Source organism: Brachycentrus maculatus, unplaced genomic scaffold (genome assembly GCF_059751285.1).
Source record: "Brachycentrus maculatus isolate JH-2025_06_01 unplaced genomic scaffold, ASM5975128v1 h1tg000452l, whole genome shotgun sequence".
Classification (NCBI taxonomy): domain Eukaryota; kingdom Metazoa; phylum Arthropoda; class Insecta; order Trichoptera; family Brachycentridae; genus Brachycentrus; species Brachycentrus maculatus.
Window position 1 is genome coordinate 1,346,694 of NW_028281199.1, and position 22,908 is coordinate 1,369,601.

Genomic DNA, 22,908 nt, shown 5'->3' on the forward strand with positions numbered 1-22,908 from the left:
TTATTTGAGTGCAAACCAGAAATTTAAAGTTGAAAAAATGTCAGACATAAGGATATCTTAGAATTATTTTCGGGAATAGTAATAAATATATTTTGAAAAATTAATACTTCAACAAAGTAAAAAATATTTTTTCTCGTAATTAACACTTGTCAATTTTCGATTGGCGGCAAATCTCCTTTTACAAAAATGTGTTCTTTTTAGTTTTGTAGGATAGTGCATTTACGAATTTTACTAAAAATACTTGTATCTAGTACATCTCACTAGTTATATGGAGCATCACAATTGCCAAATGAAATATGAAATTCTTGTTTATATGAAAGAAGATGGAAAAGTGAGTATCCCAGGGCTTACGACCTGTCATTTGGCTGGCTTAACCCTTTCTCATCCGGTGTTGTTTTAAAACAACAGGAAGAAAACAAACTGTGAAAATTATTTACAAAGTAAGTACTAACATTATTTAGATACGGTTTTTTTAAACTGATCTAGTGAATCTACTCTGCCAACATTATTTTTTTTACTAAGTTGGACCTACTGCAACTTACTTTATGCTGTAAACAAAAAGCCTTGTTGGCATTTTCAAAATTTCGTCATTTGAGGTGGCTGATTCTACAAAATAACAATGTATTTATAATTATTTTATTTAATTTTTTTATAGGTATGTATAGTTTGTATATATACCCTGGAGAATGACAGGACATAGTCCTATTTAAAGAACAAGAAGAAGAAAAAAGACTTACATAATATATAAATATTTTTTATAAGCAACAAAAATATTTCATTTATCTCCATACTACTAATTTTGTTACCTCCCAGAGCCAGTGTTGTTTTAAAACAACGTTATATAACTTCTAAACTATATGGAGAATTTTTTTTTTTCAAAAAATTTCAAATACTATCAGTACACACTTTCAAGTGTCAAATATTTTTTATATCCATAAGGAATTAATTCGGATGAGAAAGGGTTAAGTGAACACTTGTATAACATTAACCATTTTACCCATTATTGATGATCCATAATGCAATAATTTTTTTTAACTTGTATATATGTAATGGTCTTGGATCCCTTTCACATGTGGGTAGTAGATATCAAAGTATGGCGGATTGTGACGCCATCAGTTTTTTTAAATTTATGTCATATTTTTTTATATTTATACATCCACAGGGTGAATAATATTTTACCTTCGTTCAATGTTACCCAGGAATTAAAAGACACTTTTTGGAAATATAAAAATAAAATATTTATTTTAGTACAGGTATAAACTTCAGATAACACGTGAAATTTTTATATAACAAGAAATACACTTATTCTAAACATTCTTTGGTGGATTTTTTGTGACATTTTTCGAACATTAATTGCAATATTTAAAAAAAGTTTGGAATCAATTGTGCTCTACAATACTTCTTTTACAAGTTCCTAACTAGATGATGTTCATGACACTGCCCTATTCTCATAACTTCTGCTAATGTTAAAAGTATAAAAAGATGCTCACTAAAAATCATTCGAAAGGATATTTTAAGAAACTTTTAAATGTGAATATTTTTGGGAAATGTGTAAAAAGTGAGTTTAGTGTACTTTTTTAATACGAATGGAAATGAAAAAATTATCACACTTTAAAGTACTTAACCTTCCCCTCCCGGTGATATGTATTTACTACAACTTGACTATAAAAGCGAGAATATCAATATAAATTTTAATGGATATGGGGTGAGAATTTTTGTATTCCTCCGTAATACTTTTACGTCTTACATAAAAGTATTTAAATATAAAGTTATTCATTTGCAGCGACGAAAATAAACAAATTGTAAAATAACTTGGGGATAGAATCACCAACACACAAACGTTTCCCAGAGTATGCGTGCGTGCCGCACTTTACGTACACGCGCACGCAGCACATCAGAATGTCAAGGAGTACCAATCTTTAGGACCGGCAATTTTGATTCTATATATCTTCTAGCACCTTCTATTGATTCTGCAACGTTCCACAAGTTTGACAAGTTCCAACAAGTTCTACGATGGCATTCTCGCGAGTCTTGCACTTTGGCGTTTGGGCGCATCTGGATGCTTTGAAAATTGTGCAGAAGTACAAAGTAATTATTGATGTAAAGAAACGATTCGATTACAACGGGACAAAGCTTATGCGTAAAATGTGCGCATGGTCAGCCAAAGGTGGTCTCAGACCATGTGCAATTGTTCAAATAAAAGACCAATTGAGACATTATTCACTCTCGGATTGCGGAATGTTACTATTCACTCTGTTAAAGTTACTATTCACGAATTGAGACATTATTCACTCTCGGATTGCGGAAAGTTACTATTCACTCTGTTAAAGTTACTATTCACACACAAACGTTTCCCAGAGTATGCGTGCGTGCCGCACTTTACGTACACGCGCACGCAGCACATCAGAATGTCAAGGAGTACCAATCTTTAGGACCGGCAATTTTGATTCTATATATCTTCTAGCACCTTCTATTGATTCTGCAACGTTCCACAAGTTTGACAAGTTCCAACAAGTTCTACGATGGCATTCTCGCGAGTCTTGAGTTTTGGCGTTTGGGCACATCTGGATGCTTTAAAAATTGTGCAGAAGTACAAAGTAATTATTGATGTAAAGAAACGATTCGATTACAACGGGATAAAGCTTATGCGTAAAATGTGCGCATGGTCAGCCAAAGGTGGTCTCAGACCACGTGCAATTGTTCAAATAAAAGACCAATTGAGACATTATTCACTCTCGGATTGCGGAAAGTTACTATTCACTCTGTTTAAGTTACTATTCACGAATTGAGACATTATTCACTCTCGGATTGCGGAAAGTTACTATTCACTCTGTTAAAGTTACTATTCACGAATTGAGACATTATTCACTCTAGGATTGCGGAAAGTTACTATTCACTCTGTTAAAGTTACTATTCACAAATTGAGACATTATTCACTCTCGGATTGCGGAAAGTTACTATTCACTCTGTTAAAGTTACTATTCACGAATTGAGACATTATTCACTCTAGGATTGCGGAAAGTTACTATTCACTCTGTTAAAGTTACTATTCACAAATTGAGACATTATTCACTCTCGGATTGCGGAGAGTTACTATTCACTCTGTTAAAGTTACTATTCACGAATTGAGACATTATTCACTCTCTGATTGCGGAAAGTTAGTATTCACTCTGTTAAAGTTAGTATGTATTCACGAATTGAGACATTATTCGCTGTCGGATTGCAGAAAGTTACTATTCACTCTGCAATGTATTTCCCGTTTGGATCGTGCCAGTCTACAATACCCCGTCGGCCATTTTCACAGCCCATTATCATTAGCACCTGACTACGGAGATATTAAAGATGGCTGGCAACATCGCCAGAGACATCAAGAAGTCCAGAATCACGCCCGCTCGCCTGCCTACCGTGAGTACTCATTGCGGGAATAAATCTGGCTATTCTCCGGGAGGCGTGTGAAGGACCGATTCCCCAACAAAAGAATTTGTATGCCACACTCCAGGAACAGCGTTCGCAATGTATGCATAAGTACTAATGAAAAGTCAATTAGAGAAGTATAACACCCGTATGTACTTGCAGGGTGTTTTCACACCAGCGGAAGCGCTCCGCGTTCACCCCCCAGCTAGGTTGCCTACATCTGGCTACCGAGGTACTAGAAGTGGCCGGCAACGTCGCAAGAGACAACACGAAGACCAGAATCACCTCTAGCCATCTGCGTCGATCGTAATAAATTATTAGGGGCTCCACAAGCTGCTCTCTTTGGCCATGCTCTCCAACTCACAAAGACCAAGAAGAATGCACAATAACAGTTGGCTCCACTTTTCCCCGTCCCCAGACTCAGCCGATTGACTTTTTCCCCTGATAAAGGAATTTATATGCCACTCTCCGGGAACAGCCTCTGCAATATATTTATAAGTCGTAATGAAATGTCAATTAAAGATGTATAACACCCCTCACGTATGTAAACCTCCCAGCTTGCCTGCCTGTAGTGAGTACTCATTGCTGGAATAAATTTGGCTACCGAGGAACTGGAGGTGGCGAGCTACGTCGCCAGAGAAAATTGTTTAGGACAATCCCATTTTTGCAGCGCACGAGTCGTTGTCTAGGGTGGTCGTGTCGCTGCTTTATCTTTTACCGCTATAGCTTTGGCGGCAATTGCGATGTATTTTTTCTCTTTTTTAGGTATTTACCAGAGCTAACATTACAAAATTGATGCATTTTAACTTCAATAATGCTCAATAAAAGCAACATTTAGGAATATTTATATTTTTCCCGTTTTTAAATCATATTTTCATATGGTGTACAAAATACATCACCGGAGTGCGCGGAAGTTTTTAGCATCGTAAGGGAAGGGTTAATAAGAATAAAAAAAATTAGTCATCAAATAAATCGTCTATATCTGTTGTATCCATTACGACAGGATTAGTAATAGATTCATTAGCAGAAATGTTTCCAAATAGTTCAGCATCACTGTCGGGTACTGAGCTCAATGGAGATTCGCTAATAGTAATCAAACCAAGTTTGTTATCCAATAAATGTTGTAAAAAACTGGTTTTAAATCTGTCCAAAAGTACCACCTTGAATTTGGTCAACCATTTATTATAAAAAGTGGGATCATTTGGTAAACATTCTTCTCTCATCGCTTTAATAGCACTGATTGGCTTAGAAAAGTCATCACCAAATGCGTGAATCACGAGGTTTTCAATTACTTCCGTTAGTTGAATACAAACTGGATTGAGTGCCTTTCCGGATCTAATGAGTTCCTTGAAATCATCCGCCGGACGGACCGTGCCTATTTTGGTGATTGTCGTGTTTAAGACCGATGTAACGGGAGTGGGTTGAGCCGATGGCGCCAAATCTTCTATTTTCATTTTCTGATCTCCATTATCAAAATGACTGTCTATCCAATATTTGCCACTCTTGGTTTTCTCAATGAGAACTAATGGAAAATATTCTTTGATTTTCTCCAGCGGTTCTTTGGCGAGTTTAGCAATAACTTCGGGGACATCCAAAAGTTTTTCGATTTCTGGTCTCGGGGGAGGTAAGGCGGAGTCTGGATGCAATGCTCTGTAGGAAATGGAGTCCAAAATGTGTTGGACTTTAGCATTTACTAAAGCATCCAAAGGAAACACATCGCTCTCATTTTCATCTGCATCTAAATCCATGGCTTTAATCAAATTATCTACGGCCTTTGTTTGTTCTTCGTTAGGCTGGTATTTCTTAAGATCGAGTTTTGGAAAAATCACGTGTCTGTAATCTTCTTTGAATGCTAAACATACCATTGAAAAACATTTATAATCTTCTGTTACAATTGGGAACAGAGCTACAATTTTTGCGGGAGCATTTTTGAATTGTACTTTACGAGCTACGGCAACGAATCCTTCTTGATGTAACACGGTCACAAGTGCATCGACAGCTTGTTTCGCATCGTCGCAACCATTTTTAGGGAGGACAAATGTGATCCCATCTTCGCTCAAATTACCCCAAGTGATGCTGTCTATTTTAGTAAATCCATACAGAATGAGGCCCTTCTCTCCCGATTTAGACTCCATGGATTGATCTATTTTTGAGTAAGGAACAATCGTTTGGCCGTAAAGATAACCATACAATAGATCCTTTTGGTCGACACTCACTGAACTATCATCTTTTTTGGAAAATAATTTTATAGGAACTACTGCCTCTGCTGAGGAGTCAGTGTGTTGAGTTTCTGCTTGATTAATAGAGGAAGAAGATGGATCAAATATGTTTTTCTTTTCTGGATTAAGAGAGTTTTGAGTGATTTTTGTCCATGGTTTTATTGTAGTGTTGTTATCACGTATACGTGGAAAGCCGGATATGGGAATTTTGATGGAGGGACCGATACACAAATCTGCATACCAAGGAGAAGGCCTGGTTGACTTTTTCTTATGAAATGTCAATTGTAAGTTAGCTTCTTCAAAAGAACAAATGATGCCATCGCATTCGTCGATCAATGATTTGATCAACGCTTTATTATTATCGTCTTTGATATCTTCTTTTTCATGTCCGATAATTATGGGTTCAATCTCTTCATCTTTAAAGTTATCAATTACCTAAAAAATAAACAAAATTGTTTTATTTCATTTAAGTTTTGTAGCAACATTTCTTGGTGGAACTGCATTTTATACAATAACAAAATATCTATAGTTTTTTCCACATTTATTTTATTTGACCAGTGACTGGGTTTCGTCATTACTGACATAATCTGACTGGTGAGAGGCTAAACAAAATTACTAAGAAAGTGAAATAAAATAATAAAAAAAAAGTATTTTATACTTACTTTTCGAAATTCATAACTGTCTGATTGCGATGCAGTTTTGAAGCCCGTCATTAGGATAATCTTTTTAGCAGACACTTTTTTATCTTTCAGTTCACAGTGAAGATAGTCAGCAGCTACACTCACAGCCTCAACCCAGTCTGTACTTATTTCAGTCGGAACAACCTGTTGGGAAATTATATAAATTAAGATACAACATTGCATTGTACGGCTGACTTGCGGGCAGACCACCAAAGAGATGGATCTACGGCTGGGAATCAACATCGCAGGAGGCTAATCCCTTTTAAAAACAGGCCGGGAGACCTACACAAAGCAGAAGATACAACAGACTTACAATCATAAAGAATTTAACCAGGTGCTGAAAATTGATATATCGACTGTGGTATACTTTGCCAAAAGTGCGGCTGTTGATACACCAACAATGACGCTATTGTATTTTGGCGGTCGAGATGAGTCGACATGTTTCTAAAGTTTCGATTCATCGACAATATTTACAAATAAACAAAATTTTAGTGAAAAATAGAAAATAAATTATTTTTGTACTATGTCGGATTATCTCAAAGTGATGTTAACACATTAGTTACGGCAATGTTTTGATAAAACTGTATCTTGAGGCGGGCGACATTAGACAGCTGTCCGGAAATATAAAATATGTCAGTGAACTTCATATTTTGAACTTGAGGTTGAACTCGAAAACAATACAAAAACGGTTAAATGGTCTCTAACGTCTCAAAATAAAATCATGTTAGTCCACAAATCACAAAAGTAAAAAAAATGTTAAAAACACTAATAAAATATTAGAAAGTAACAACACAGTTTAACAACCGCCGAAAACTCAAAATCTGCGAATAAAAAATGATTTATGGGCTTTCCCCACACGCGTTTATTGCTTTGTAAGTACCAACTGCCGACTTAAGTAAAGGACAATGATCTTTGTATTTTATTTCATTTTAGGACGAAGAAAAAAACGCACCGTCTGTATCCATTGTTTAAAGTTAATTTGTAACATTTCCTTCAAAACAGATTACAACCATTAGATATGTTTTGAACCAGTAAATATCAGTATTATTTTTTTTATATTACAACGACATCTATCCACTACACAACAAAAGCAAAAAGGCCAAGAGATTAGAAGTTTATGACGTGTTTTTTGTATACTAAATTGAAGGTAGCCGAAATGCACAAAAATGTGCACCCCGCCACCACACAAGGTTTCTGAAACGCACAAATATGTGCACACCGTACACAATGTGTTAAGAGCGATTATCAAACATCGAACGAAAATATTTATTATATACACTCAAAGTAGTTTGAGGGATAATGAAATTAGAATGCTAACTTTCAATTGATTATTTATTTTCAATTGGTCGGAGTGTTTGTGATCTATTTTTTACATTTACCTTCCTTATCCTTACTATCTTACCTGCAGCCTGCAAGCCTTTAAAAAGTTAGGCTTTGCGGGTTATTTTGTTTTTAAAAAAAATCTATATGTTGCTGAAAGTGATGAAACATCAAGCAAAAATAAGTTGATTGAAATGTCAAATAGTAATATAATTAATATTATTTTCATGTATTTTTTTTTACTTCAAATTCAAAATATTAATAAAACTATAATTTTTTAAATGTTTTAGTTCTGAAAATGGGGAAAAAAACAATCAGTAAACTATATGGTGGATCTCTCAAGACACTATGTACCTTTATAGATGAAGAGAATATGGAAGTCTGGGCATTTACAGGGGTTACAATCTGTCATTGGCTAACTTACATGATCACATCACAAGCTGTGTGATGTTTACCAGTTAGCCCATTATTTAGCATCCATATTGCCGGAACTCTTATATACATGGTGTGTTTTAATAACAACATCGATATGAAGCATCGAGATCTTTTTGTGTGAAGTAAATAGCTTTTCCCTTTCTGCCATAGGTGGCATATATAACCCTCAAAGGTTAAATCCAGTGTTTAAGTACTATCAAATATAAAAATATTTAAAATAATTGGTACCTACTTTATTTTGTAGTATTTCGATCATGTCCCAAGATGGCTTATCAAAACCAATGGCAACACTGATATTCTCATATGAGCCCCCCTGGATGTTGAGATTGTTCATTGTCACCTCGGAGCCCATCACTACAAGGCAGACTAGGTCATTAGGACGGCTGAAAATCTTCCGGTCTATGATCCTGGTTATGCACTTTAGCGATTGAGTGAAATAACTGGCCGCACGGTCAACATTGGGGTCGAAACCGATATCCAGGATGATGACTGTAGCTTCCACATTTGACGGAGCCATTGTTTAATCCCTAGAATATTTTTTCTTCATTAAAATTTCTATATAGTAGTGACTATAAACTGCCACATCGATTCCTTCATGTCAGAACACTGCAACAAATCTTTCAGAGGATGAAATTTCGTCATATATACACGGAATAGTTTTATAATGGCATATTAAGTATAAAAATATTATAATCTCTCTTATACAAGTACTAACGACTATGTTTGAAATTATAAATTTCGAATTGGCAATTCTGTCGCGATGTGTGCGATTTATAAAAGTAATCATTTAAATTTTTTGTCCTTTCATACAAAATAAGACAAATGTTACGAAATATAAATATCATATTAAAATAAAATTAAAACTTACAAATCACATACGAGTATACTTCCTAAAAGCGATATATTTAGCAATACATCAATGATTCTTTTTCTTCAATTTTGTGAATGAATTTTCAAATAAGCTCTGACCGGCAAACCGCGCAGAATTGGGCAAGTTGAAACATGTATTACGTTTTGACGTAAGGAATATAAACAGGATTTTAAAGTGTTACCATATGTAAATAAAATATTTGGGGTGACGTGTACCAACGATGAGTAGGAACCGTGATCACCTGTTTGAAATATAAGAATTAGTCAAAAGAGCGTTGCAAATACTTAAGTCAAATTTATTGATACAGATAATGCTATACTTTTTTCCCCCGGAGCGTTAAATATTTAAAGATATAAAGATATTGAAGCTGGCTACACTAATACTGAACAAATCGCCATCTATCATCACGATAAGAATTAAAATTCTGAAACGTCAACATAAGGCCAAAAATATTAATCTTATTAAAATAATCGATCCCTCTGGTAGTAAATGTAAATAGTTCCAGTTTATTTAACATAAGTTTAGTGATGCAGTGCAAGTTGGGACATATTTTTTATAGCCTCTCGCGTTTTTTATCCGTCTGATGAGACACTGACAGTTTGCGAAGATGTCACTCCCTGGCAATGGGATATTCGTGGTGCAGGGCGAGATGGCCATCCTGGTCACGGCCATGCGGCGGGGCTCCCGCTGGGGTTCGCACTCCAGCCAGGACGAGGAGCATGACATATTGATGAGGGCTTTTCAAGACCTCAGAGACATATTGAACCAAGTGGCTGACCTGAGGCTGCTGGATCCGAATGTGTTCTTAGGACCGTTTTTAGAAGTCATCAGATCGGAGAAGACGACCGGAAGCGTAACCTGTTTGGCTCTTTCAGCTATAAACAAATTCTTATGCTACGGGTTAATCGGTAAGTTTATTTGTAATAATATTTGATTTATAGTACGATCACACTTATATATAGCCCTACAGATTTTGAAATGCATCTGGTAATATGGCAATACCAATTATCATGAGGCAACAATATGGTAAAACTTTATTATCTTAATATGTTTTACCACTTGAAAAAGAAGTAACGCTAACACAATAATATACAATAAAATACAATCAGCAATACCAATCATCATGAGGCAACAATATGGTAAAACTTTATTATCTTAATATGTTTTACCACTTGAAAAAGAAGTAACGCTAACACAATAATATACAACACAATAATATACAATCGGCAATACCAATTATCATGAGGCAACAATATGGTAAAACTTTATTATCTTAATATGTTTTACCACTTGAAAAAGAAGTAACGCTAACACTAAATAATATTTTTATGTTTGTGCCATTAGATATAACAAATGGGATTCTGTCACAAAAAAGGATTTTATCAAATTTGTGGCGTAGCCTAGAAATGATAATACAAACAAAGATATTTTAACACACTAAGGATGGGTGTTTATTACGCCTGCGGACCGCTGGCTACGGTATTTGATAATTATGTACATATAGTTAAGACCTTAACAAAAAGATTGGTACATAATATTCATATGAAAACATTAAATATGTAATTCCTTCTTTTCTGTCTTTGAAATGAGGCCGGTGCAGAAAGTAAAAATACCCTTCCCGTCCTTAAGCATCAATCGACCCAACAGGTAGAAATACCTTACCCGTCTTTAGGGCGTTTGTGCAATACACGGAATTTTACCATCCGGCACTTCAGTTAGCATTACAAAACGATGATTGGCTTGGATTGGCTTGTGCTTTTGTCCATCTTTCTTCGGATCGGTGCTCTTGATCGGTGCGTGAACACATTGCGCGTAAATTCAATCACGCTAAACTGTCGTAGTCGCTTTTATTTTTCTAAACCGGACTGCCGGATGGTAAAATTCCGTGTAGTGAACAAGCTCACTTAGTGTGTGAAACGTCTTAGTATCCCAGGGGTTGTGACCTGGCATTTGGCTAACCTAAATGATCACTTTATACGCTTATGTAACGTTCACCATTCTGCCTGAACATCCATATTGCATTAATTTTTTAAACCTGTATACATATCGTAGTCATACAGGAGAAAGCGACCAAGTGCATTTAAAAAAAAAAAAACGTGATCATTGACTTACTAGCTTAATATTGCCCTGAAAAAATCCCAAAGGATTTTAAACTTGTAAGTACAATATATTGACTTATTAAAAATGACTAACTCGGCTGTCCAAATTTAAAACACAGTAAGGGACGTTTTTTTTGTAGTAGGTTTTTTTTGCATTTTTGGACTAAGTAGAGTCTACTTAGTCCATAAATGCAAAAAAAACCTACTACAAAAAAATGTCCCTTACTGTGTTTTAAATTTGGACAGCTGAACTGCATTGATGTTCATTTTATTGGCAAGCAAAAGTGACTTAAATGGTCCTCCTGAACATTTTACCTTTTGTTAGTTGGTCACTTTCTCCTGTACGACTAAGATATATGCAATGGTCTTGGAACCTTCCATATGTGGGTATGATTTTTCGATAGTTTTGAAGTATGGCTGATTGTGGCCCCACCTGACTTCCATCTTCTTTCATATAAACAAGAATGATAGATGTTTCATATCAAGTTGAGACACCTATAATATTGACATCTTATCCGTAGGGTGAATAATCCAGTGTCTGATATAATAAATAATATTTATACTATAAATTATAGATCCTACGCATACATCTGTACCAGCCAGTGTGGAAAATATTGCTGATGCCGTTACACATGCCAGATTTGTTGGAACCGATCACTCTTCTGATGGAGTAGTCCTAATGAAGATACTCCAGGTATTTTTACCAATATTTAAAACTGATCTTGTCATTTTCATGTCTTTATTTTTTTTTTTTATATGATTAAAAAAAAAAAATCTTTCTTTCTAGGTTTTGAGGACATTGGTTCTTAGTCCAGAAGGTGCCATGTTGACTGATGAGAGTGTTTGTGAAATTATGTTAAGTTGTTTTCGCATCTGTTTTGAAACTCGTCTAAGCGGTAAATAAATTTAATTTTATGAATAATTAATTACTAATAATTCATTAAATATAATTAGTTTTTTTTCGATCTTAAGAAATGATTTACTTTTAAGTTTTGTTCCAACATTTTGATCTTTGAGATTTTGATCCCCATTCTTGCTCATAATAATAATAATTTTGGATAGTTTACACAGCGCCATTTTCATAAAATATTACGTCAAAGGCTTATCTGTGATTTAATTGGGAAAAAAGAGATTGTGGAATAGATTTAGCAAACAAATGCGTTTTTCTTATTATTACACAGATTACACAGATCACAAGCTACATTACACAATTGTAGTGTGTTTTTATGTACTAGAAATGCACGCATGGTGGACTATATTTTTTATTGTACGATTCCCATCACTACAATGTTGCCAGATAGAGGTCTATAGGATTCCTACGGCATTGAATAAATGGTCATTTTTAAGACTGGCAGGAATTTTAAATCAAATACAACATTTGTATATTAACACTTTGCGTGAACTGCTTAAAAGCGTCTTTAACATACTGTTGGTAGACACCAGGAGACACTTAAAATTGTTTTATTTGCTTACTTTTGGTTTTCTAAATGTTTTTTCGCTGTAGCGCGAGATGCCAAAAAACATTGTACAGATAGGAGTTGATTTTTCGATTACTTGTGATTAGTATACGACCCTTATTAATATATTAATTAGGGTCAGGGTTGATGAAGAAACCGCACGATGTGTTGATTTTGAGTACAAGACACATCTGAATTTGGTAGGTAGTTTTTTTAAAGAAAAAAGTGTGTCTTATAGTCCGTAAAATATGGTATTTATACATGTCGCTAACTCCTTTCAAGAACGTCATAAATAAAAAAACTTTTCAGGAGAACGTTTTTAAAGTTTAAAAATATAATACTATTTAATAAAAATAAATACCAAGCCACTTATTAAACTTTTTACTGTGCAACAGATCTTTTTAGGTTAAACCTGAAGGTTTTTTCTCCATTTGAAAAATAACTAGTTTATTTTGTAAAAAAAATTTAACAATACCAAAAGGTATTGAAGAAGAAAACTTCAAAATGCAAAAACAACACTTTCTGCCCTGTAGCGAGTAAATATTAAGTTAAAAATATGCCTCTTTTGCTTCATTCCGAAAACATGCGCAATTGAAAATTTACGATTTTTGATTTATGACGTTATTGAAAGGAGTGAGCGATATCTGAATTTTGTAGGTAGTTTTTTTAAAGAAAAAAGTTTGTCTTATAGTCCGTAAAATACGGTATGTATACATGAATGTCTGGGTATATGTAGTGTCCGATAATTTTGTACTTTTTTCCGTTTCGTAGAGTTGTTGAGACGCAATGCGGAGCAGTGCCTCCGGGACATGACCCAGCTGGTGTTCATGCGCCTTCCCCAATTCTGCAATCCAAACGGTGAGGAGGGTGCAGTCAGTGTGGGTGGCGCCCTCTCCCTGCGCAGGAGAACTAACTCTAGGAGGGGAAGGGAGATTGCGCGCTCTCAAGGTAAGGACTTCATCACATATTGCTTCAATTGTATGATCAAGTATAATGCATAATTGAGAATCGCAAGTAGAAAATGAAATGGTTAAATGGAAACACCTGTGTGATAACCCAGAGTTTGGCCTTTTTGTTATCATTATTAACTAACTAACTAACTAACCATCACGCCGCTTCTCCGCAGGGGTAGGCAGAGAGAATCGAACGCCACACCACTCTGTCTTTGCAAAAATTCTTTGCCTCTTCTACATTCATGCATCTCCTCATACATACCCGACGATTATTACGACTCATGACCCGGCCGCTTTCAAGTATTTGACATACCTGATTGTGCCAAGTTTTCCTCGGTCGTCCTCTACTTCTTTTTATCATTATTATTTTTATAATAATCTATAAGAGTATGAAAAGGTTGTGGGCTAGTATTATGTTTTTAACCGTTTTGGTGGTGTGATTTTTTCTTATATGTATGCTAAAATTAAAAGACTTTTTTGCAAAAATTGTCCTTTTCACTGTCACTAGGTGTGTACAAAATCAACAATATTTTTATCAAATATTTACCGATCTTAGTATTTATTTATATATATATTTATATATATATATATATATATATATATATATATATATATATATATATATATATATATATATATATATATATATTTGTGTTTTTATTATTTACACAAATATTTCAATTTCATACTATTTCTGTGAGCCTAAGCGGTTCATTATTAAATTGTGGTTCATTATCAAATTGTGGTAGAGTGGGTTCGAACCGAGAAACTCTGACTTAGGAGTCTGCGACACTAACCACGGGACCACATCCCGACACATATCTTTCTGGTATTGAAGAACATATAAAACAACTCAAATGAAAACAGCATTTTGCAATAAACACACTTATATATATATTTAAAAATAAGGAACAGAGTGAATGGTGCACTAAAATCAGTTTTAGCAAATAAAAATCTATCAGCGGAAGCTAAACTGGCAGTACACAATGGAGTTCTGGTTCCAACCCTTATGTATGGAAGCGAAGCATGGAGTTGGCAAAAGAAGGATGAAAGCAGACTGAATGCAGTCGAAATGCGATCCCTCAGACGAATGTGTGGCAAAACGATGTTTGATAGATGTTCGAATGATGAAATAAGGAAAGAATGTAAGGCTGAGATAAGCATTATCGATAAAATTAAGAAAGGTGTGTTGAGATGGTTTGGACATGTGGAGCGTATGAGTGAAGAAAGAACGGTTAAACAAATTTATGGAGCGAATGTAGTTGGAAAAAGAAGCAGAGGACGACCGAGGAAAACTTGGCACAATCAGGTATGTCAAATACTTGAAAGCGGCCGGGTCAGGAGTCGTAATAATCGTCGGGTATGTATGAGGAGATGCATGAATGTAGAAGAGGCAAAGAATGTTTGCAAAGACAGAGTGGTGTGGCTTTCGATTCTCTCTGCCTACCCCTGCGGAGAAGCGGCGTGATGGTTAGTTAGTTAGTTAGTTTTTCAATTTGAGAGACAAAAAATTCATTCACAAGAATGTGTCGAGGTTGTGTGAAATTGGCTCATCCTCAGAATTTTCACTATCGATGCGCAATCTTTCGATTGATAAACATTTTAATTTCATTGTCGCTATCACTACTTTGAGATAACAGTCGCTTTCAACATTGCTATTAGACATATCCGATATTGTAAGGGCGAAATCAATAGCTTTTCGCGAAAAATGTTTTTCTATTTTTCATTGATTGAATTTGTTTATTTTTTAATATTATTGACGAATGGCAATTTTTGAAACATGCATGCTGTGACACAAATCTCCCAGCTTGACTGCCGAAATACACTGTTGTCATCGTCGGTGTATAGATGGGCCGCACTTTTGACAAAGTATACCAGAATTCATGTATCGATTTTTAGCATTCTAATAGTTATTAAAATATAATTACTTTCTCTTTTAGAAAATTTAAAATCCGCAGACCAGACTTCCTCGGCGAAGTCTCCCGGGGCTGCAGCAACACCTACTTCTTTATCAGCCGGAACTAAAGTGGTGGACATGCAGGGAGATATATCTCGAACAGCGAGCGGTATTCTGGAATCTGAAGAGCAGACAAATAGGTGAAAAATTGCATTTTTAAGTATTTAATTTGGCTATTCATTCTTACGGAAGGTTTAATTATGATTGCAAAATAATTAAAATGCATATGTAGGCTATTATTAGATGTTAACACATTGGTTACGGTGAAGTTTGTCTGTTGAAGAAATGTAATTTGATGTGGGCGATATTAGATCGCATCAAAAGAATGATGGTAGAAAAGAATAGATAATATTTTTGTATTATAGTGACATCTATCCGCTATACAACAAAGCAAACATGACAAATAATTTGCCATTAAAGACATGTTTTTGTGATGTTGATGGTAACCAAAATGCACAAATTTGTGCACACCGCCGCAACATGTCATTTCTGAAACGATTAACTGATTTTTTAAAATTTGAAATGGATGTCCCGTCCCTCCTTTATTTTGGTCAACCAGAGTTTACTGTATTGTGAATAACATTTCACTCATTTTACAACACTATTCTGATTTTTTTTGTCTTTGTAGGTCTATATCTGATCTAGAAAAACCCCAGGAACATCTCTCCGGAAGCCCAACAGTGACTGATTGTGGAAGGGATACTATTTTGGAGAATGCGTCACCGCAAGATCATGCTAAAAGCCCTTCCAAAAAGCACGGCAGACATTCTTCGATGGACTTGGCTTCCAGCGATAATATGTACATCACCCAACTCGTAGAGAAATGTGTCAATTCTTCAGAAACTAGTCCCGACCCAGATATGAAGGAGACGGCAGCTGAAAGTTGTGTTATCGAACCGGGAACGGTTGAAACAGCCGCAGAAACACAAAGTCCGGATGAAACTAACAAAGAGAAAGAGATTTCTAATGAAACTGACCCACAAACTCAGACCAAGATAGATGTCCCCGAGGACAAGGAGGAAGAAGAAGTGGAGAAGGATTATGTGAACCCGAGAGGAGTGAGATTTGTGTCACAAGATGAACAGCTCAATTTGCAGCCGTATGGAGTGGTGTGCGTCAGAGAATTATTCAGGTAAATTTGGATATTAAAGTATACAAAAGGACAATTTATTATGTTCGCCAAGGTACATCAAGTCTTTATACATATTTTTTCAATTTCAATTTTCAATTTCAATTTTCAATTTTCAATTTCAATATATACATTACAAACTAACATTTAAGGCGTATACATTAAAAAAAATTGATTAAAAAGTAAGCAAGAAGACTCTTGTTAAATGTGTAGAAGAATCCCGCTTTGGAAGACTCCTTCTAACACATAGAACAGATCAATTTCCAATGTTATATTGTTCAATATAGCCGTAGCGGTATATTTAGGTTCTGGGATTGATAATGTTGTCTTATAGGCAGTGGTTAAATCAAATCATTATCTTTAGTAAGAGGTTGAAAATATCTCACAGAATTATTTCTTCGTGAAGAATTATTATCCGTGGTAACCCTTTTTTAACTTCTCGCCGTGTGTATTTTGCAATGAAATCCCATTGCCTGGTATGGTTGCCGAGGTTCCAAAAACTATTAAAAATTGCTTTGTGTTTAGATTTAGTTTGCCCTACCATACTATATACTATATACCAATCTCTTTGTTAAGGTCTTAACTATATGTACATAATTATCAAATCCCGTCGCCAGCGGTCCGCAGGCGTCTAAACGAGCTAATGGTGAAATATTTTTTTTGCAGATTTTTAATATCTCTATGCAACCCGATGGACCCTCAAAATACATCTTCGATGGTGTACCTGGGGCTCTGTCTCGTGGAGACTGCCCTCGAAGTGGGAGCCGATCACTTGGCCAAGTATCCCTCCTTCTTGCAACTAGTCAAAGATCCTCTGTGTAGAAACTTATTATCGGTAAATCTTATTTTCAGTCACTTGTAATTTTAATTCTAGCCAAAATATTTTTTTCTAATTTTGGATTATTGAACGTTCTATATGAAAAATCACTTCGAAATTCGAATTGTGGTTGTCTGAATCATTGTCCGCCTCTGTGGTGTAATTGTTAGCGTGTTTAGCTACCGTGCTTGAGGTCCTGGGTTCGATTCCCAGAGGGGGGGGGGTGAAAATAAATATTAACACTAATATTTATTTAATATTACTCTGGACTGGCCTCTGAAGTGCAGGAGTGATCACCTTGCCTTCATGTGTCAACGATCAAGATAACACTGCGTTTATATGACGCAGTGCCCTATGCACTATTGGGTGCGGATAAGGGTTAGAAGAAGAAAAAGAATTATGTAACGAACTTTTACTGTATTTTAAATGTAATGATAGCCTTATTCCCTTGTATTATCATATATATCTTTTTCTTTTTCAGCTTTTGAGTTCAGAACGTGTTTCCGTTTTCGCACTCGACCTCCAGGTGTCATTTTTGCTTTTCGAATCTCTCCGCACCCACTTGAAACTCCAGCTGGAGACGTACTTCGCCAAGCTAGTCGAAATCATACTGTCCGACAGTGCCAAAAATTCCTACGAATCAAAAGAGATCACCCATCTGGCCTTGGAGAGCATCGCCCAAATGTGGAGAATCCCTGGACTCTGCACGGAATTGTATCTGAACTACGACTGTGATATTTACTGCTCCAATTTGTTCGAGGACATTACGAAATTATTATCTAAAACTATAGTCACTGCCGGGATTCACAATTACCATACCCTGGCTCTGGACGCCTTGTTCACTGTCATCGATTCCATAGAAGCCAACTGCCATCAGATCAAGTCTAACGAAAGGGTTTCTATAGCCAATGAGAGCTTCAACAGCAATCAGGCGCATAGCGGGCAAGTCGCGATAGACATGTGCGATTCCTTCGAAAATGGTGATGATACCATTCTTCACGACATCAGCCAGTATATAAATAGCGCCAAGATGGGCCGACATAAACCCAATTCCAATCTCCCGACTGAACAGCAGTTAGACGAAATTAAGAATAAAAAAAGGGTAAGAATTGTAACTTCCATTTACGTAATTATAGGTTTTTTTATTATTTTTAATTAATGTTTTACTTAGTAAATACCACTTTTTCTTAAAATCTACTGTGACACGTGTTTCGATGCATTCTGCATCATTTTCAAACACCGTATGTGTAAATGATGCGGAATGCATCGAAACACGTGTCACAGCAGATTTTAAGAAAAAGTGGTATTTACTAAGTAAAACATTAATTAAAAATGGATAGATTTTACCACAAAGTGACTGCCGAATCAATTAATTTTTTATTATTGCCTAATAGAGATGTGTCTGACTCTTTAAGCCCTAAAGGCGTTTGTGCACTATGTACACGGAATTTTACCGTCTTTGAAATGAGGCCAGTGCAGAAAGTAAAAATACCCTTCCCGTCCTTAAGCATCAATCGACCCAACAGGTAGAAACACCTTACCCGTCTTTAGGGCGTTTGTGTGATAAACAGAATTTTACCGTCCGGCACTTCAGTTAGCGTGATAAAACGATGATTGGCTCGGATTGGCTTGTGCTTTTGTCCATCTTTCTTCGGATCAGTGCTCTTGATCGGTACGTGAACACGTTGCGCGTAAATTCGATCGCGCTAAACTGTCGTAGTCGCTTTTATTTTTCAAAACCGGACTGCCGGACGGTAAAATTCCATGTAGTGCACAGTTTAAATTTTTCAATTTATTCAACAAAAAAATAATATATACATAACAAACAATATTCAAGGTGTATATATTAAAAGTAAGCAAGAAGACTAAAAGGTGTAGAAGAATCCCGCTTCGGAAAACTCCTTCGGACACATGGAACAGATCAATATCCAATGTGATATTGTTCAACATAGCGGTAGCTCTTCCTACAGGCATAACCATCGGCAGGTTGGTCCTGTGTATAGGAATGTGAAACAATCTATGTCGACGCTGTCTTAGGTAACTATCGGGAACATACAGACCAATGTTCAGGATAATTTCAGGATTATCGATCATACCGCGCAACAATCGATAAAAATGCGTAATCAAATACACACAAGCACCCTAAAGCCTGGTAAACTGGCCTGATGTGGTGAGGCATATACCCTTATGGCCGATTTGCTGTCCTGGACATCTATCTTTATCCTGGAATCCCGATCCGCGAAAAAAAAAACAATACGTTAGATTTGACTCATTAGCGGCATCATCGCTATGACATCATAACTAATGTAAAAGAGAAGGATTTTAAAACTTAAAAAAAAAACTATACTGGTGCAAATTATACAAGCTTTGTGTTGGGTCTGGATGTTAAAACTGTTTTGCTGTGTATCATTCCAAAGATTAATTCTGAGGATTAAACATTATATTCACTTGTTATTGTTACATTATATATATTAATTTTTTATTGTAACATTATACTGACGTGTTATCGTTACATTTAAATATTATTTTTATGAGCAAAAACATTTTTAAAAAATTTCCTTTTTTTTGCTACAAAAATTTGCAATTATAATGATCTGAAAAATAGTTTTCTTGCTGACAATTTTTTGATCGAAATTGCATTTTTACTCAAATATAATTTTTTGGAGAAAATTACTCAGGAGCTCAGGAGCTAATACAATGAACGCCTTAGGGTTCAAAGGGTCAACAGCGACTCGGAATAAGAAAATTTTGCGGAATGCATCTAAATAGTGGTATTTTCCAAGTAAAACATAAATTAAAAACAAATTAATGTAATACATGAGCTATAAATTGATGTAACATAAAGTACAAATTGTTGTAACATGAAATACAAATTGATGTAATATGAAATGCGAATTTCTTTGCAGTGGATTGCTACTGGAACGGAACATTTCAACCAGAAGCCTGAAAAGGGGATCGAGTTCCTTCAGGAGCACGGAATATTGGCCACTCCCCTTGACCCTCTGGAGATTGCACATTTTCTGAGAAACAATCCCGGATTAGATAAAAAGATGATTGGTATGAACATATTTATAATTTACTCTTAATTGAATTGTAAAAGGAAAACACTTGTTTTTTTACCACTTGAGTTTATTTTATTATGATGACTAGTTTTGGAAGCTATGCTTCATTTATTTGATGCAGAGCCCTATGCATCATTGGGGTGTGGATAAGGGTTTGATGAAGAACTGAAGAAATGAAGAAAATGTTTATTTATATTGAAGGTTTTGTTATTTTGCTCTGCAGGCGAATACATATCCAAAAAGAAGAATGTCGAGTCTAGGATTCTGGCCACGTACGCTGCGAGCTTCGACATGAAGGGCCTCCGAGTGGACCAAGCTCTCCGCTTGTATCTGGAGACTTTCCGGCTGCCCGGAGAGGCTCCCCTCATATTCCTCGTCATGGAGCACTTTTCTGAACACTGGCATGTATGTAAACCAAGAAAATTCTTTAAATATGTATACACCAGATGACCTGGCCGACGTTTTCCCACATAGGCGGACTTTTTGGTAATAAATGTTTACAACAACCAACCAACCGGGTTGTGTTGCTGCCTACATCATCAGACTGGTGTCAGTAACGATTAAACCTGGTCACTAGTCTATTCAAATAAAAGTATGTAGTAGTTGGTTTATTATATATTGACTACCTACTGTGTTTTCCAACATAAATTTAATTTTTCAGGCATGCAACGGCAACCCGTTTGCCAACACGGATGCGGCTTTCCGCTTGGCGTACGCCATCATCATGCTCAACATGGACCAGCATAATCTCAACGCCAAAAAACTGAACATCCCAATGACCGTGGATGAATTTGTCAGGAACCTGAGAGGTTGCAACGGAACAAATGACTTTGATCCCAAAATGCTGGAGGCGGTCTTCAACTCTATCAAGTAAGTACCGTAGAACGGGGCTACTTGAACTTTGATGTGTTACTTGAGCCCAGTACAAAAAAGAGATTTAAATCTGTATTTGGTTTACAATAATGAACGTATCGTGACAATAAGTGTCACCTGTCAGGGAAACAATGAATCTTGTCGATACGTTCATTATTGTAGACCAAATATGTACAGATGTAAATATTTTTTTTGTACTGGGCTCAAGTAACACATCAAAGTTCAAGTATATTTTCTGCAGTATATTTTCTATTTTCTATAAGTTCTGCAGTATATTTTTAACTAAGTAACCATCCACAGGGGTAGGCTTAGAGATTAGAACGCTAAACCATTCTGTCTTTGCAAACATTCTTCACCTCTTCTACATACATACCAGCCAATTATTCCGAATCTTGACCTGACTGTTTTCAAATATTTGATCATGAAATATTAAATCCCGTCGCCAGCGGTCTGCAAGCGTAAAAAATACCCGTCATGTGTTAATACTACAGTGAACAACATAATGCTTTTGAACGAGCAGTGTCTGCAGACGTTTCCGTGTGTGTTTCCACTTGTTTACATTACATAAGATAAAATGACATACTATATTTTTCCATTCTCTAGAAATGAAGAGATAGTCATGCCGGCCGAGCGGACTGGAATAGTGAAGGAGAATTACTTGTGGAAGGTGCTCCTGCGTCGGGGGGCCACCAAGGAGGGGCAGTACGTCCACGTTCCCAGCGGGGCCTTCGACAAACAACTCTTCCTGCTCATCTGGGGGCCCTTGGTGAGTCCAAATGCAACGTTTACATGGCTATACGGGATAAAACGAGAAAAATACACAATCACATAATAACCGGGTAAAAAATATTTTTTGCAGGTGGCGGCACTGTCCTCCATTCTAGAGAAGTCCAACGAGCCCCCCCTGTACACGCGCGCCCTGGAGGGCCTGGACAAGTGCGCCTCGGTGGTGGCGCACTACTCCCTCTCCAGCGAGCTGGACACCATCGTGCTCAGCCTCTGCAAGTTCACCGGGCTGCTCAGCCTGCCAGACGTGGTGCAGTATATCTCCATAGGTACGCACCAATCAATACCAGTCTTGTACGTGATCTTATTCTTCTTCTGCTTTAGTTAGATTGTGTCCTGTTGTTCTCGGAGCCTACTTCTGGGTTTGCTAAAAAAAACTATTACATACATGTAGTCAGTAGCTATTTCCGTATATTATCAATTAGGTACTGTTAATTGATATTTTTTTAAGGATAATTTTTTTTTTTTTAAATATAAAAATTTTGTTATTTACATCACCACATAGATGAAGAAAAATATAAAAGTCTGGGCATTTACGGGGCTTACGACCGTCATAAGGGTGATTTAAGTGATCACTTTACACACATGTAACATTCACCAATTCTACCCATGATTGACAACCACACTATTCAAATTCTTGGAACTTCTAGATATATTGACTAATCTCGATATACAGTTCTTGAACTCGATAGACATCACGAGAGACATCTATGGTGGGACGAGGCAAGCCCTTTTTCTTCTTCTTCCTCTCTTCCTCTCCAGGCTGTCGATCACAACAAGTCGTTCCAGGCTATCCTCATAGCCATGCGCAATTTGTCTAAAGAACTGGAGCAACT

At 36.2% G+C, this 22,908-nt stretch overlaps 2 protein-coding genes across 2 annotated transcripts in view; one reads left to right on the plus strand and one right to left on the minus strand.

Moving 5' to 3' along the window:
* Positions 1-1,218: 1,218 nt before the first annotated feature.
* Positions 1,219-9,104, minus strand: LOC148302455 (DNA repair protein Ku80-like). The gene is made up of 4 exons (XM_088271583.1): positions 8,937-9,104; positions 8,301-8,595; positions 6,296-6,457; positions 1,219-6,068 (listed from the first exon to the last, which is right to left on the minus strand). The coding sequence occupies exons 2-4, from the start codon at positions 8,583-8,585 to the stop codon at positions 4,371-4,373; spliced, it is 2,145 nt and encodes a 714-aa protein (XP_088127709.1). The 5' UTR covers positions 8,586-8,595; positions 8,937-9,104; the 3' UTR covers positions 1,219-4,370.
* A 235-nt stretch (positions 9,105-9,339) lies between these two features.
* Positions 9,340-22,908, plus strand: part of LOC148302456 (Golgi-specific brefeldin A-resistance guanine nucleotide exchange factor 1-like) — a 31,682-nt gene continuing 18,113 nt past the window's right edge. The window contains exons 1-13 of the mRNA XM_088271584.1: positions 9,340-9,847; positions 11,614-11,732; positions 11,826-11,934; positions 13,267-13,443; positions 15,389-15,545; positions 16,034-16,537; positions 17,201-17,369; positions 17,833-18,453; positions 20,258-20,408; positions 20,637-20,818; positions 21,075-21,283; positions 21,890-22,052; positions 22,146-22,341. Coding sequence (XP_088127710.1) covers positions 9,547-9,847; positions 11,614-11,732; positions 11,826-11,934; positions 13,267-13,443; positions 15,389-15,545; positions 16,034-16,537; positions 17,201-17,369; positions 17,833-18,453; positions 20,258-20,408; positions 20,637-20,818; positions 21,075-21,283; positions 21,890-22,052; positions 22,146-22,341 — 3,058 coding nt within the window. The 5' untranslated portion in view covers positions 9,340-9,546. The remainder of the gene's footprint in view (positions 9,848-11,613; positions 11,733-11,825; positions 11,935-13,266; positions 13,444-15,388; positions 15,546-16,033; positions 16,538-17,200; positions 17,370-17,832; positions 18,454-20,257; positions 20,409-20,636; positions 20,819-21,074; positions 21,284-21,889; positions 22,053-22,145; positions 22,342-22,908) is intronic.